Raw genomic sequence first — 18,027 nt, forward strand, 5'->3', positions numbered from 1 at the left:
ACCCGTAGGGACACCCTATTGGAAGGAAATATTTTAAGATATTAAATTGTAATACAGATTGAAGGAAAACTTGAAACCCTTAATAAATTTTTGGCTACAAAATCGATTTTGTAGTGTTTTGCTAGGTTATAGTTAGGTGCCACTTGAACAATTTTTAACGCTTTCGTATATATAAAAATAATATTCTATTAAAATACTCGTAAATATGTTTTTATTTGATTCATAAGGCTTTGTAATTAAACAATTAAACATAGTTTAATATAGATTTTGGATTTCAAAGTAAACACTCTGTGTGTTTTGTTTATAAGTATTTTTTTGAGGGGCAAATAAAAATAAATAATAATTGTAATAATTTAATATCACAAACATAGCCGTTTGCGCAGTCATAAATACTATTTGAACTATACAAATAATGATTAAGTCATAAATACACTGGCTCTATACTTTACAATATAATTAGCTGCTTCATTAAAGCTAGTCATAGTTTTGTAACAGCCATATAAATAGTTAACAAAGAATTCGAGTAAAACTAAAAGGAAACTAAAGTAAAATGTACAAATCAAATTATTTCTGCTTCAATCTTTCCCTCGATAACATTCATATCAAAACACTCAGATGAAACAATCAAATAATAATTTACTAGCACGCAAGTTTGGTGGAATGAGAGTCACTTACACTATGAATTTCAAAATTGAAACTATGAATTGTACGTAAATAAATAACCTTGACTAGCGGAAAATTTAGAATTAAGCTGCCTTCTTAATAAATAATTTAAATTCAACTATTTACATACAGGAACTGTTTCGCTCTGGACCGAAATGGCAATATAATGGCAAATAAATTCACTACTATTGATGGTGCAGAGATTCTCGGCTAAAATTGTTAACTATATTTAAAAGCACCATCAGTTAAGTAGACAGTCCGAGTATAATACAAAAATGGGGCAGACGTGAACAAGTTACACACATACAATATACGTCTTTACAGACGTCACTTATCACCATCGAAATATAGTCGTATCGTGTAACTCATTCAATTCTGTTGTAAATCATCAATCAGTCTTCTGTGAGTCTACAACGTACATCTTCTTGAAGACATCAGAAAGGTAGTCTAAGTAGTTAAGTGTGTCCCTGTACACTAAAAATGCGTAGAGAACCTTGTCGTTCTTGAAGTCGGGAAGTTCCGAGTCTAGGAGTGGAGCTACCTCAAGGTTACGAGATCTCATTACATCCTGAAACAATAAGAGAAAATTCATCAATAAATTAATGATCATAACACCTAAACCTTCAGCTATAAAGTGGTTATCTAGGCCCAGTGAACTTATTTTGATGAATGCTCTACTTCATAATTATAGCTTAAACATTAAAAGGCATTATATACGTAATCGGCATACATTTTATACTGTTATGATAAAATAATATCCTAGAACAATTCCACAAATTCGTAAAAACACAATATCTAATACTTACACTAAATAAGCATAGAACAGCCCGAGCGTTGTGCATTGTCTTCGTGATGTTCTGTTTGAGTTCAGCATCAGACCTGATGTCATCATTCAAGCCTTCCGTGCTTACGAGATACAGTCCAGCGACTACCATCTTCAGACCCCTGTACATTGACGGCAGATGTCCGTCAATATTATTCTGTAATAAAACATATAACCGTTAAACACGTTGACAAGAGTTAATCATTATGAAAATGCTATATGGAATCGCGTCAATCAAATTGCGCTCAATTCCCTCCGCGGTTTCAAAACCTTTATCAATCCAATTTCGAAGATTGTCGAACCATCCACATTGCGAAACCATTGTGTTCTCACGTAAACCATAGTCGGCTGACAACAATGAGTGCCACCGACGATGCCGCTTCTTTGAAATCGATTGAAAAACACATACGGATGCACGTTTTTGAACATCAGCGAATTCGCCGCCTTTCGTTTATAAAACAATCAAATCGTATTTGTTAAGTAACCACCAGTCATTATCTGAATTGCTTGATACTTTATTATAAAAGTTAAAATGTTATAAAAGCGTTAGCTTAGATCATCGGTTGATTAGGCCTATTGATAACAAAAACATACCATTAAACTGTCCAGGTATTCTTCAGTGACACCCTTGTAACGAAGATTTCCTTGCGGTAGACCATCTTTGACTTCTTGGTTTAACCAGCTGTAGCCCTTGAGCCAATCGGTGCCACTCCAGGTGCTGAGTAAATCTTCATATGTTGAGAAACTATGAAGCTTGACCTATAACAATAAATATATAATATTAAGAATAATTAATACTTCGTAAATACTGTTTCGTATATTGTCCTCCGCCCACAGATATATTAACTACAGAAATTGCTCTACGTGGAATCATTATACGTTTATAGTGTCCACAATCTTCCTTGTAAATGATATTACGTATTAGCAAGCGTATAAACGCACCAACTACTCTAAAAACCACCTATTTCACTTCTTCAGTAGCTCTATTAAGTGAAAGTAGTGTGTCCATAGTTTATAATCTTAATATAGTGAGAAAATGTTCAGGAAAGAGGTCCAAAATAAGACTTAAAGTTTGGTAGCCTTGTGAATCAGCATGGTTCTTTGAATTATAAAAATAGAGACCAGTTCGTACGCGTTGATTGACTTCAATGGAAAAGAAGATTGGAAGGAACGATAAGCAATTTCCTTCAGTATATATGGGCCACAATTTGCCCTGGTTCTTAGTACTTTCGGATATTTCGACCACTCATGTAAGTCAATTATTTATCCTTTAATTTATTTATATTTCTATTATTTAAAATATGTTTTAGCGGCCTCTTTTCTGTGAGTTAGTTTGGGCAGTTTTCTATATCTCTCATATCTATAAAAGAAACTTGTATTGACTCAATCCTCAATTCATATTTATTGTTCATTGTAATCGAAATATTCAGTAGCATATAAGGAAAATTTTTAACAAAATATTTGGATAAGTTTTATCATGGGTCAGCCAAGGTCGTGTGAAAGATGAGATCGAAACAGGAGGTCTGTCCACTACCGCCGACATGTCACGTAATAAAACCGTTTCAACATTAAAATTTGACACTACGATCCCAATATACGTGACTAACAACTGCTTATCAAATTTAAACCATATATCCATTCATTAGAGTACAATTTGCGCCAACAACAGAAGCAGATGCAACATTTATTTTAAATAAGTGTCCCTTACAATATTTGGCGATTACGGTAAAATATTGCATAACAATAATATTGATTAAGCGCATACAAATCGTTACCAAAATTATTATTGTGAAAGATTTTATCTATATTGAGTGTTTTGAAAGAGAATTTCAATTACGACACAAGTAGACATTACTGTGAATAGCCAAATATTAAAAAAAAATATGTTTTGTTCAGTTAATTCGCATATTCTGTACAACAATGTAATTAATTTAAAATTAAATTTCAAGTTATTATCATAAGAGGAATGTGTCGTGTTGACAATTATGTACTTGAGCACTAAGTTTAGACGCAGGTGTTCGTCCGGTAGATATTAAAGCCTTGGACAATTGTTATATGTTGTATGTGTATAATGGAATAATTTTCATAGCAATATGTTCAAAATTTATATATGTTTATAAATGTAATGAATTTTAAGACATTTAATCCATTTATATTAATGTATGGTTAATGAAAGTAGTATTCGATATTAAAATATAAAAGTTCTCAATAAAATTTGTTATTCTGATTCAAAAGTAAATATCATTAAATACTCGGAGACGATGAGGCACCTGCATGCAATAATGCATTCACAGCTCCCGTAGGTGGGATCTAAGAAATTCGACGACTTAGCATCCGGATAGCTAGCTCGAAACATCGGAAGCTTATCAAATAAACAAGCACTCACACAAACGCACCACATCGCTTACACTCGTCCGCACACGTCTCCACCGCCGCAGACAGCCTGTCGCCTGTGTGAACAACGCTATCGCACTAAGTATGTACATATTGTATGTAATGCCATGTATAATACAATGTTTATGTATCAAGAAACGTAACGAGTCGATAAGCGTAAAAGAACGCGGCACACGCTCGCCTCGGTCACTTTTCACATTACATTTTTAAAGCAAAGGTTTCGGCTATCTTGATGAATATCTGAGCAATTCAACCGTCAAAATATGATGCGATAATTTGACACCGGCGTAGTCTAAAAACACGAATGCTGTGGCACATTCACACGGTGGCCAGTGCGGAGTCACACAGTACCGGTAGGGTTCGTTGAATTTGTTATTGCGTTCTCGGTAAAGCACGGCCAGTTATTTATAAGGAATGAGCTGACGACAGATAACTCGAGTAATTTGGATATTGTGTTTTGTATCACACGGTATTTTTTTCTATATCGTTTTTATTCACTATGTGCTAACAATACTCTTAAAAATTTGCATACATTACTTGAAGAAACATAAGCTGCAAAATAAGATTCTGAAAATGTCAAAATACTACATACTAAGGTCCTTGCGACTGACACGACTATAGCCTCACTATTGTGAAGTGTCGATACCAATAAATGATACATGACTAACGAATGACCGACATTATGGGGAGAGACAGAAAAAAATCATCGGGCAGGTGTGTCGTGCAATACTAATGCGCAATCAGTATTCGGTGCGTATGCGCATCGTCCTGTAGTTCGTTCCGGCTACTGTGCGTTGATAATGTCATTTTACGATGGAGAGGCAGCAGTGAGCGGACAGGACGTCGCCGTCGTTACGACCGGCGAGCCTATTACAAATGCTACCATACCTCATACGCGAACGTCACTCAACACAGCTGGCCTACACGAATGGATATTCATTCATTGTTCCCTTTCCATTGACCGTCCAACACTCGATCATTCTCAGTTAATACCAATTGTTATCGAAATGTACTCCGATCGCTGTGACAACGAATGTCACGCGTGCCGTCGTGGTAGAAGGTCATCCATAAATGATTCGTGGCGCGACTACATCACATTACTGCTCATTGCTCGGGCCACCTTACTTCCGATTCGGAAATATAATATACTCGGGATTATAATGATTGAATTGTCCCATTGGGATTCTTATTACACAACGTACGGCCGTAAAAATTCCTGAATGCAAATTCGATCGGCATCGGTTCCGAGCGTGAATGTAATATGTAATTTTTTGGGTGTTAACGTAATTGGGGGGTTTAAAACGCGTTCAAAATTGAGGTCTGCCGATGTGGTGATTTGGCATAAAATAAACGCAGTACAAAATTATAATTAAAAGGGAGGAAGCGGCAGCGGACGTACAGAGGCGAAACCGGCGGCGCCCGCGCTGATGCAATCTCTTCCACGCCATCCGACGCGGTGAGAAAATGGCGCTAAAAACGTGCACGCAAAGAATTGCTAATGGCTGAAAATTTTTCCAGTACCTTTTAGTACGAGATTTCAAGCAAAACCTACAAAATTATGTTATCTAACATGCATTACAGTATTCACAAGTGGATACATATTTATTTAGCCCTAAAGGTACATGCGATGTCCTTAGTTCGGTTTTATAGGTATTGGCCGGTCGCAGGTTGCGTCCGCTCATTTAGAGCTACGCGACGGGAATATTGATGCGATTACTACGCTGCAATTGTCTCGTTACTCGACAAACACCGTCAATGAAAGCAAATATTTCAAATATTTTCCTTAGAGCGTCGTCAATTAAAATCACTATTCACAAACATGATCTAATTCGTGGCAAATTTTGTTCCAAATTGTTTTTTATATATGTATCCTCAAATATCGCGTATACACATGTGTATGAACGCGGTAAACTCAGAAACTAGCTGACACGTTTTTGTACAGTTTTCACGAATAAATAGTGTGATTTCTATTTAAGTTTCGGTTTATTGAACAGGTCGCAAAATACATGAAATCAACGCGGGCGAAGCTAGTTTTTTATAAATTAGTCAAGTACTTACAAATTTATCTTTATACTCCGATGCTGCATTGAGGGCGTTCCTCGCTTGAATCTCAACTTCTTTAGCTAGTTTTGCTGAGTATTTTAACGATTTGCTCTGAAAATTAAAAAAAAAAAAACATTGTTATTTTATAAATTAAGTATTCATCCTCATAAAAAATCTATTCAAATAAACTAAATACCAAATACTTTTTGTCAATTATAACTTAATTTAAAAACAAAATTAAATTTAAATATGTTAATTCAAATATATAAATCTAGTTAATTGACGAAAATAATAATATAGTTCGAGTTCTAAGGTACTTACATCAGAGCCATAATCACAAGGGTTTCCCCAAATGTGATTCTCCTGGGAGGATGACCTACGTTGTCTGTCCATAATTCGATTATGAGGTGCCGCTGTCGACTGCGGTGAGAGCCCTCCCACCAGAAGAACAAGGCAAACTGCTGCGCAGACGTTGACGAATCCTGCAAATTGATGATACGTTAATATAAATTAAATTTAAAGTTACTACAGATAAACACACGACTATATTGTTTACACAAAACTCATGTTTTTGCTTTCTATTTTTTATCTACTTTATATTATATCTATCGACACTAATTAGTAATATTTAAAGTTGTCTCCTAATAATATATATGACGAACAAAAATTTTTAATTTTAAAATAATTTTGCTCAACAATAACTAACTGCACCTAAAAAGATATAATTTTTTTTTTCACATAATCGAAGTAAATGGTATTTAGTCAAAACAAGTAGTATCTAAGGGTGACTGAGAATCGAGGCCGGGCACCGAGCAAGGAAAACATCAAATTCAAAGCGTTATTGACATATAGAAATCTTTTTTTTATAAAACAAGGTGCAAAGTGGCAGGAGGCTAATCTTATGTAAAATTATACCGCCCCTTCATGGACACTCTCAATGCCAGAGGGCTCGCCGTGTTATAGTTGGTGCGCTCTTTTTTTTAAGGGGCCTAAGTCGAATTGGTTCGGAAATACTTCAGTATGCTGATTCCACAAAGTGGTGGATACAAACTGCATTAAAAACGCTAAATTGTGGAACGACGGACAAGGTGATACGGGTGGAATTACGTATTCTGCCTCGAGGTCCACTGATAAAACTCAACTCAAGTTATTAATCCGAACAACTCCTCCGAACACTCTCCGTGGTGCTGTCACGTGACTACCGTTGACACTAATTGATTACCCGAAATTCAGTTGCATCTTGTCAATGAAATTAAAAAGCTTGTTGCGTATGCGTCGCACACTATTGTATCGATTATGGTAATCGTTGAACATCCGATGAATTAATACATCGCGGCCCAGAGGTGGACAGCCTTTGCTAATTGTCCGGTGAACTTGCGTGAATCATTAATGCGGCAATTTTAACGGTGTTGCGGATATATTTACGGAACTTTTTTCAAAATAATAACACAACAAATTTAACAAATAATACACATGAAACAATATAACTAACCTTCATGGGGAATAAATTATCGCAAAATACAATTACCTAGATCATAATCGTCCGTTTCGGCGTTACTCACTGATGGCCCCTTATTTACTCTTACTGTTTTGACTCAGTGTGTGAATCACATGTGTTATGTCTACTTTAGTGACTAACGTTATAGAACTTTACGCCATTTCATTGACGCTACAATGTTTAGATATTTAACAACGAGACTTTAAAAATACATCTGATTTTACACACAACTCCACCTAAAATGGACAACGAATTGCCGATCGTGTAAAATTGTGAGACTTTTTATTTTTACCTCTCGTTAGCGAGTTCTGTGGCGATTTTGTTGCTTAGCCCGCGGCTCAAGCGGCGGCCAAATAAAATAAAATTATAGTTATAAGCTCCACCGCTTATTATTTAACTAAGCTCTGAACGGAACTCGATTATCACACGCCCCTTGGGATGAAAAGAAATCGCGATATATCCCATTTCATTTCAATTTTTTAATGATGGCGTAAATAAGGCTGTGAGAGCGCTAACTAATTAGATGCGATTTAGTTGTAGACTATACTACTTAATTGATGCAATAACAAGGCTGGTACAAAAGACGACCGCAAAGGTGGAGCCGGGCAATAATGATCTTGTCAAAAGGAAGGTCCGACACACAACACGCGTTAAACACACGATCATAACATTTTATTAGTGCGCCGGTCAAAAGCAAGCAACCGCAGCTCACCGACAACAGTTCAACCAAAAAAACTAACAGGTCAACTCGTAAAAAGATGTAGAGTCGCCGATCGTAACATCATGTAATTTTTCATGCCTTCAATCAACAAAATGTTAAAATAATTCACATCTAATCTCTTTTTAATAATCGCAATCTAAATGCAAACATCTTTAGTATGCGTCTTTCCGGCGATGCAATTTTTTCGCGTCAAAACATCAAAAATTTTCGAGATCGAATTACCAGATTCCAAAAGTATCTCATTTAAAGGATCAGTAATTACTATGTTAAAAAATATAAATGGACAATGAGGAGACTCGATCGAATTCCTTAGCCCATTGAAGATCTGACCGACCATAAACCGTGGATACCTACACGTAGGTAATACACAGGTTATAAGGGGGCATAAAAAAGTAGGGACCGCGTCGGAGGTCGGCTCGACTACCCGAGAAACAAAGAATTCGTTTATTTTTTAACAGCTCGCTCGTACACAAAAGGAGGCTGTTCGGCACGAAAAAGGACCCAAACGAGAGCACCTTGTTAACCTTTTTAAAAAGAAATCGCGCGCTGCTAACTAGAATTTCGACTCCAAAACTGAGAAAAGTACGCGCTATTCCGTTTGGCGGGGCTTCGTGGTAGGCGCCTGCGAGTGATTATGTAAATAAAGAGGAGATAAATGCGACAGTCTATGCCAAACGACTCATTAGTTCTCCGATTGGGATCAAATACAATTATTTGCCGGGCTATAATTAATAGAGACACGTTTGTTGAACAAAGAAAATCATTAAATTAACATTAAATTGGGTGTTTTAAATTGAGAACGAATACTTCATTTTGTTCGAAATGCTTAACAACCGAAGTGGTCGTAAAATTTGACTGCGCATAATAAGACAAATTATCGCAGAGTAGCGCGTGGCGCGATAACGTATCTTACGGTATTCGTATCGAAAATCGAAAACATAAAATAAAATTCAATTATAAATCTGTTTAATTTAATTAAACTAAAATTTTGATTTTAACTTATTTGAAGTATAACTAAATGTCCACCCTTATTTTGTCAAACCCGTACTACAACAAAAAAAAAGGTCATGAAACGTTATAAATTTACACCGCAAAACTTCATTGTATTACCCATAAATCATTCAGATATTACAACTATCTTTTTGTATTTTATTTTGCAAAAAAGAACAAAGCTACACAAGACAATGAATAAAGGTCTGAAGCTATTAAGAACCAGTCGATACCTATTAAGAAGTAACCGAAACCAAGATGATATAATATGCTTCAAATAAAATCCGAAATTTTACAGAGGCTATATTACATTGTCAACGATGACTGAAATGCCTTACTTATCACACTGAGCCAAGCTCGCCAAAACAGTGGGCTGTGCAGGTCCTTCACGCCAATAGCAAGATCTCACGAACAAAAAAGACTTAACTAACATAACAAATGAAGCGCTCGACAAGTTTCAAAGCATAGTACAAGACTCGTTTCCCATGAAAGAAAGCGTAATAGTGTCTTGTATCTATGTCTCCAAGTGGTGTAGGTATGTGTGACGAGCAATTATAATCGTGATGATTCCAGCTCCCTGGAATAACTGTCTCTAATTGTGCGGTTAAATGAAGAGGGATTAGTTTGAAAATGTTGTTAATGACGAAAAGGATTGCAGCTATAACGAGTTGGACATAGTTCATGAAATTGACCGGACCGCCATTAAACTATAAACATGGACTTTTTCCTGTCTTTACAGAGATTTTTCTTTTTATCACCGCATTGTTACGTTTTAAAACATCCATCTTGTGGCTTCATACCTTTAATTATATAGATTCACTCGGTGAGATTCACAGAAATATCAAACTAAAACAATTTTATGTAAATACAATTAAAGTTAATTTAACGGTTATATATTTATAATTTTTTCTTCTTCTACAAGGATAAGCCTAGTGTTTTTGTTTAAATGGTGAAATGGTATAATAATAAAAATAATATTTTACATTATATACTTTATGCTTTTTTACTAAAATTCTAGTCAAATTAATAATTAAAAGGCAAATCTGATTGATTAAAAATGTTAAGTACAAAACCTTAGGTGAAGTACCTTAACTTGTTTTTTACGGATGTCTTGGGTTTTGTTGTATCTAGTCACAGAAATCGTAAAAATACTACAACTTCCGGGAAAATGTATACTAATTATATATAATTATATAACATAATAATACGAAATTAGTTATAAATATAGAGAACGCGGATGTGACCCAAATATTAAAATTAAAAGCGGATCTAATATAATGTTATAATATAGCCTAAACGATTGGTATTGTTGTCAAATCGATGAAGCCATTTTGTTAATTAATTGTATTGTTTTTCTTTAATGATAAATAATTCCAATATTCAGTAGCTAATATCGGTATAATTTAAATGAAATGCTTAATTAAACGAATACAAATTAAATGTAATTCAACTGTAGCCTAGCCATGCAAATTTATAAAGATTTTAAATACCAAATGAGTGAAATACGAAAAAATTTAAAAGATGTCTTAGTCTAAGTTTCAAAATCGCTTCGTCAAATATGCTTGTGCAAATTACGCATTTTATAGCATAACTTTATCATTTCTTGGCCCTATATAGAGTCGTGGACTGCAGTGAGTACTAATTACGAAACAGCCCCTGAGTGCTGACATAACTGTACGACTGTTAAAGGATTGAAACATTTAGACAGAAATGTTATTCCGGTAACAGTCCATTTAATTAGTTTAAGTCTAGTTCAATTAACATTGTAGAGCTAGATTTGTATGCCCAAACACTTGTTAGCCGGATATTTATGTAATAAATATCTAATACAATGTATAATCGCTGAGATAAGGATTGCTTCCGTGGGATGTACCCATATTGTTTACATTATTGGATTAAATATCCTCACCTCAAGCCAAGATGCAAAGATCTTACATATTTGATGACAATTACTAAGCTTTAGTTAATTTAATATTTGATTAAAAATTCAATTTCAACAAAAATAAATTCCAAAAAGCTTTACGAGTAAAAACAGTGTTATTGAGTAACTAACTTTATTTACAGTTACACATACGAGTTTACAAAATTGTATGTTTGGATTATTAACAGACTATATTTTTTTTACCTACTACTAACATTGCGTTGCTATAGCAACGTATATGAGAAATGAGAATATTTCAGAAATTCAAAAGCTTTTCGAAATAAAAAAAGAAAATAGGGCTTACTGCTTTTGGCAACGCTTGATCTGTAGGTTCGACATCGGTCCACTAATTCACTATCACAGTCACTATATTGGTTAAAAGATCTGGTCCTAGAACATCGTTCACAACCTGAGGGCCTATGAACAGGGCCCAGGTACGCAGGGAGCTGCTTAGGGCTGCCACAACAGCTGTCAGATACATCCATCTTTAATCTAATTATCACAGTGCCGGCTTGTCTGAATGTCGCGAAGTGCGGGATACTAATGTAATCCATAACAATTGATCGCCTTTGACATCCCCAAAATTGATGTCGCACGCGTCGTGTCAGGTAAGCGACTAAATGAAATGGTCTGATGGCGCGAATGATAAAGCCTAGCTGAGTGCTGAACACGTGGCTGTAGCAGTGGGGCGCGCGTGCGGGAGAGCGAATGGCGGCAAGGGATACTCGAGTAGGCTTGCGACGACCAATGGTGGTTAAGGCGGGTCTCGATCCCACCCAGTTGATTACCTGTATGTAGTTTAGGGTCTGGGCCCTGTGAGGGTTGAAAATTTTCGCGCTACAATACTTTTCCGTTGAACAAACCTATACGCACGTAATCGTTTTAGCCGCGAAAGTTACGGCCTTGGTAACTTTTTGGCATGATTCATCTTAAGGCTAGTGGTGTAATATTTATGAAATAAAAATGATATTATGGGGGAAATTATTTCAGTAAAATATCCCATCCTTTAGTTTAATTTCTTTATTAAACCTAGATGACCGAACTTCCGAATTGATTCATTGCCAATTATGAATCTCAATCATTTAGTGGCATCTGTTAAAACTTCAGTTATTTCACTTTAGTTTGAGTCATATTGAATTACTCATTCAAATTTTTCAGTTGAGTCAGAATCCCACGGATTTCATAATACATCTCTATAATACTTTCTCCGTCAACATTTGTGAAATAATTCAAGAATGATACAACTACAAAAAAAAACCATGATTTTTAGACTGTTGAAAACTAACTTTACAAACCTATAATTCTAAATACTAAAAATTACTATTCATCCAGTAAAGTTTTTATTATATTTAATTTTAGTTTGTAATAAATAGTAATGCCCGAGCCTTTTTGTTCAGATATTGATAAAATAATTTTTTCTAATCACAATTATATTCATATACAAGTATATGTTTAAACAGAAAATATATTTATTACTACTTATTACTTGTTACTTTATAAGTGTAATACTATGATCACAAATTAAAAACTGATGTTAATAACACTATAAAATCCGTTTTTAAGTATACTTAAAACGCACAAAGTCCCGGTACATTTAAAACTATTCCTTTGCTATCTGATCAAATCGCTAAGTATCGCGAAAATGTTCTTTAAAAAAATACTACTGGGTTAATTAAAAAACCCGCAATGGCTATAAGCACTTCATTAACCATAAATATACATCGTCATCTAAGACGCGATACAAACTGTATCACGTTTCTGAATAAAATTACAAATACGTAGATAAATAAAACAAATAAATTTCCATCTTTAATCATTTGCAATGATTCGTTTAATTTTCCGTGATTCTATCCGGCTTTATTTTTCCCCGACCGGTCATTTCCTATATAAAAATTAACCAAATCAATGAACTTGACTCATAGTTATAAAAAATCATAATCGTTAATGTAATTAACTCATTATATGCGCGTAGTCTAGACATGTATCTAGATTTACTATGAATACATAGTTATACATAGTTGTAAGATGTCTATATAGGTGTGTATATACCTGTTTATGTAGATTATTTTTATGTACTCTTTGTGGTGGTTTACAAAGGTTATATTATTAACAACGTAAATATTTTGAGAATAAAAAAACCATAGTATTAAAATTGAATCAAAAAAATCAGTGACGCTACGTTTTTAAGTTTGGGTCTTCGATATCTGTATCTATTTCATGATAATTTGTCAATGTAATAGGCAAGATAGCATAGATGATCAGCCACTTGTGCCTGACACACGCCGTCGACTTTTTTGGGTCTAAGGCAAGCCGATCATCACGATGGTTTCCTTCACCCTTCGAGCAAATCTTTAATGCGCTCATAGAACGAAAGTCCATTGGTGCACAGCCAGAAATCGAATCTACGTCCTCAGAGATGAAAGTTGGACGCTGAAGTCACTAGGTCAACACTGTTCTTGTTATTAAAATCTAATAGTTGTCGCAAAATAAAATTAACAGTAACATTAAAAATCTTTTGAAAACAACTCAAAAACGAACTGTACGGAAAGTCAATAACTAATCTTAATTAACAAAAAAAAATATCTATAATTAAGCACTTATGAGTATTGAAAATTTAATAAATCAATTAACTCATTACTTAATGGAGAGATAAGCCTGTGCAATAAGGAAGATAATATACAAAATCTCTGATCATTAGTAAATTGGCATTCAACAAAGGATCTATCACTGCAGGTAGCACACCATTTGTTAATTAAGATAAGCTTGAAGGTTGAGACTTGTTTTGTCAATTTCACTATTGTTGTTAAAGGTACTTAGTTAAATGGGTGCAAATATTTAAAAAAAAACTTCTATGTTGTACTGAGTATGTAGTAAATAAAATTATTACTGCTTAACCAAGATTCAGACCAACATTAAGCCTTAATTTTGTGTAAAGCAAATTATTAAATTGCTTTAGACAAGCTTCCAGTATCTTCGGAACCTTGCCTAAATGGACTACTTTTAATAATATATTTTAGTCATTATATTTAAAGGTTAGTTATTGTTATTTGTTATATTAATTTATGCTAGCTGTAGGGTTAATTTATATAATTTTTGTATAAAACAAATTAAATATAACCGATATTGCTAGTTCTTAATATAACCTTTAAAATCCTAGGATGCTTACGTCACTTTTCAGTTCCATGAACTTGTCACGCCATTACACCTGTGTCTGTATCAGCGTGGAGTTTCCTGTCGATAATACTTCATTCACAATTATGAGTAGCTTACTAATTGTATCCAGAAGGATGAATTACTATATTCTTATCAGGTTACTGAGAATTATAGTGATAAGAATCCCATATAGTAGTGATTCGTTTTAAGGAAAATGTGGAATACACAGTTCTATAATAACGGTATAGAGTTTTTTCTGCACCAATTCGACTTAGGGTCCTTCAAAAAAGTAGCGTACCAAATCTTCAAAGGCCGGTAACAGACCCGCGAGCCCTCTGGCATTGATGGTATGGGCGGTATCATTTAACATCAGATGAGCTTTCAGACGATTTGCTTTATCTATATTTTTTTTAATTATTCTTTACATTTGCATGCATACATTTCTATTATTTAATATTATAAATCATTTCAAATATTGGTAGTAAAAATTAAGTGATGGATCTAATCCTAGTCTTATCATTAAATTAAATCAATACCTAAACTACCGGTTCCACAGACTTTGCATTTTCAGCAAAATCATTGGCTACTAAGAAGTTAAAACTAAATTGATAACGATATCGCATTTCCGTCGACACGCTGTCTAGCTGAAGTATAAACTATAAAATGCTTAGGTGTATGAAATCTGTAATATTTGTCGATGTGAAATATGTCAAGTGATAACAACATCACAAACATACTCTTGTTTAAAATTAATACACGACTCGACCATGATCGCTACAGAAACCGCAGACATTTACAATTTGACGCGTATTTTTTTGACAGATCAATTGATGAAACAATATGTGAAATTTTACCATAGATAAAAACAAATATTAATTTAGTCTTCGTTTTATTTTCTTTTGTTGCCAGAAATACGTTGCTTTATCATCCAACCGTATGAAAATAAATCTATAAACATTAATCTACATCAATATTTATCTAAATTTAATAAATTAACACTTCGTTTAGATCGATGCTATTAACACTTTGCGAAAATATAAAATATGTAACCCAAGACGTCATAGTAGTTTCCTCTATACACCCAAATATTTGTATAACTTACGAGGCAGACCAAGTCAAATAGTTCGCGACTCTAAAAATACTTATAAAACATTATGTTACTAAGAATGAATGAATTGACGTAATGATCAATGCTAACTCTTGGAAGTAAACTGTAATGTGTGACGTAAGGTTAAGGCTAATCCTTAGAAGGCTCTATTTAAAGAAAGTTTCCATTAAAGGATGTTTAATGTGACGTCAAAGAGGGCGGGTATAATACATTTCATTTTCATTTATAAATATAATATAACGGAATCTCTCTAGTTAAACTAATTAAATTAAAACAATATTGTTACTACTCATAAAAACAATGATTTAATTATTATTATCATCGATAATTTGCCTTTTAAAGTTGCATTAAAATTTTTATAAAACTTTCCCGTCAGGAAATTTAAACATATAAACAACTACCTACTGAATTATTTCGGAACCAATTCGACTAGGGGTCCTGCAAGAAAGAGCCTACCAATTCTTAACATGAACTTGCGAGCCTACTAGCAATGTTAGTGTCCAGTGGCATTATGACTTCATCAGGTGAGCATCCTGCCCGTTTGCCCCCTGATACATTAAAAAAATCGTAACGCGGTCCGCGGCGTGGGTGTTGCTAGGTTGACTTGCGAGATAATAGCTGTTTCCCAAAACTGTGTACTACGACAGGAGTTCATCAGATTGACACTGTACAGACAGTTCATGACTGTTATCAATTAACCAGTTCGCACGACACGAGTCATCCAATGTCCTAATGATGATTATTCATGTCTTAGAATCATTTATTCGATTGTAAAGTAATTGTGGTATCATCGTGACGTATAACGTAAAATTTATGAATTTGTCATACGTTAACTATAGGAGTTTTATATAGTAGCGAATTAAGGTACGATTGGCTGCGTACATTATATTTTATGAATCGTCTGCTGTCTAGCCAGTGTCTAAAATCAGTATGTATTGCTACATATGTGTAATTTTATAGAATATCGTTCTTAAAGGATATCGGACTTTCTTCTTAAAAGATTCTAGACAAGACTTATAGTCTCTTATTCTTATTTAAAGCGTTTTAAAATTAGCTGCATTTATCGTCTTAATATAAAATGTATATTAGAAGGAAAACATCTCAAGATGCTTTTGGAATGCTAATTTTCTAATTGTAACGGTGACAATGCAACTACGTAGTGATTCCCTTTATGTGATGATAATAAACTTAGTACATACGAAAAAAAACATTACGTAAATTTTCCTTAAATTCCAAACTACTTGCTATTATAATAAAAAAAACATCGTCCTTATTATTAATGCGTAGAAAGTACTATAAATAATATGTACTTAAGGATCGAGCTGGCGTGTCCGCTTCCATTTGAAAACGTGTTTTAGAAGATTAAAAGGCACTAAATCACTCTCTATTTAAACAATACTTTTAAGTACAAATCATGTCCAAAAATGTTCTGTGGGAAAACAAAAGGCGAGAATCACGAAATTACATTTTGCCGATATAATCCTCTTATTACATCGCTGTCCCACTAATACTGCTATTATGTCCAGATGACTCAGTATTGTGGTTTTTAAAATGTTTTACAGTTCATAAATTTTACAAAAAGCAAGTAATTTTTTTACGTATATTACATTTATCATGACGATAAACAGTTTACGCAGTTTGAGCCTTGTGGCAACTCGATTTTTGAATGTTCGCCAAAGCCCCACTGAATATTTCTATAAGTCCTATTTGCTAGGTATAATAATGGAAACTATCGAGAGTACTGACTACTAGTAAGCGTCATCCAAAAATCGACGAAGTTAGGTATTTGACACAGAACAGAGAAATTATTAAATAAACAGATATAGAAAATTCAGGCAAAGGTATACTGTTAATTAAATTGCGATAAAAACAAATGACAAACGAACGCACATATATTAAATTATTATCATTTAAGCTCTTATTTATTATATTAACCTCACCATTTGCATATCTTAGACTTGATTGAATTAAATTTCTAACAAAATAGATAATTTTTTCAACTCTTAAGATTTGTCACAAGATATAAATTGTAAACGAGAGACGTATCATTAGATATGCATAAGTAATTATTTTTTGTAAACAATTGGGTTTTTACCCGGATCAAAGTAGTGAATGTAATTAAAACAATTCGTTCAGCTATTGATAAAAACTGGCCGGATTGAAGTTCAAAGCATACCTACTTTAACTTAAAGCAATCTTGTTTAAACTTTTAGGAACTTCACATATTTGCACAACCTCTTAAGTTATATTATTTAGGTTCTAATCTGATATATAGTCATAATACTGATAAATTGACAAAAACAAATAACATGATACATACATAAAAATTATAAGGGATGCAACGGGTTGCGTTATCGCTAAAAAGAAAAAACCTAATCTGACGGATTCTTGAATTACGATGCAATACAAATGAAAGTAATTGTTTGGGGGGGGGGGGGCGGGGGGAGAAAATCGTTTATATGTCTAGTACATTTTGAATACTTAATACAGTAATTAGATTAGTTGAAGATAGTTCAATAAAGCCTTTACTGAAAAAAATATTTTAAAAAAATCAGTGGCGCTACAACCTTTATAGGCCTGGGCCTGAGATATCTGTATCTGTTTCATGATAATTTGTCAATCTAATAGGCAAGTAGGTGATCAGCCTCCTGTGCCTGATACAGGCCGTCGTCTTTTTGGGTCTAATACAAGCCGGTTTCCTAACGATGTTTTC

At 34.0% G+C, this 18,027-nt stretch overlaps 1 protein-coding gene across 4 annotated transcripts in view; it reads right to left on the bottom strand.

The window, feature by feature from the left end:
- Positions 1-346: 346 nt before the first annotated feature.
- Positions 347-18,027, bottom strand: part of LOC123720746 — a 43,772-nt gene continuing 26,091 nt past the window's right edge. For 2 of the 4 annotated variants that reach the window (XM_045677484.1, XM_045677483.1), the window contains 5 exons: positions 6,245-6,405; positions 5,939-6,034; positions 2,081-2,245; positions 1,470-1,643; positions 347-1,231 (listed from right to left, as the gene is read on the bottom strand). In XM_045677484.1, coding sequence (XP_045533440.1) covers positions 1,052-1,231; positions 1,470-1,643; positions 2,081-2,245; positions 5,939-6,034; positions 6,245-6,316 — 687 coding nt within the window. In that variant the 5' untranslated portion in view covers positions 6,317-6,405 and the 3' untranslated portion in view covers positions 347-1,051. Of the gene's footprint in view, positions 1,232-1,469; positions 1,644-2,080; positions 2,246-5,938; positions 6,035-6,244; positions 6,406-11,357; positions 11,655-18,027 lie in introns of those variants that run through there. The other 2 variants (XM_045677485.1, XM_045677482.1) reach the window with 2 other exon arrangements.

The sequence above is a fragment of the Pieris brassicae genome, chromosome 2, assembly GCF_905147105.1.
Source record: "Pieris brassicae chromosome 2, ilPieBrab1.1, whole genome shotgun sequence".
NCBI classification, from domain to species: Eukaryota; Metazoa; Arthropoda; class Insecta; order Lepidoptera; family Pieridae; genus Pieris; species Pieris brassicae.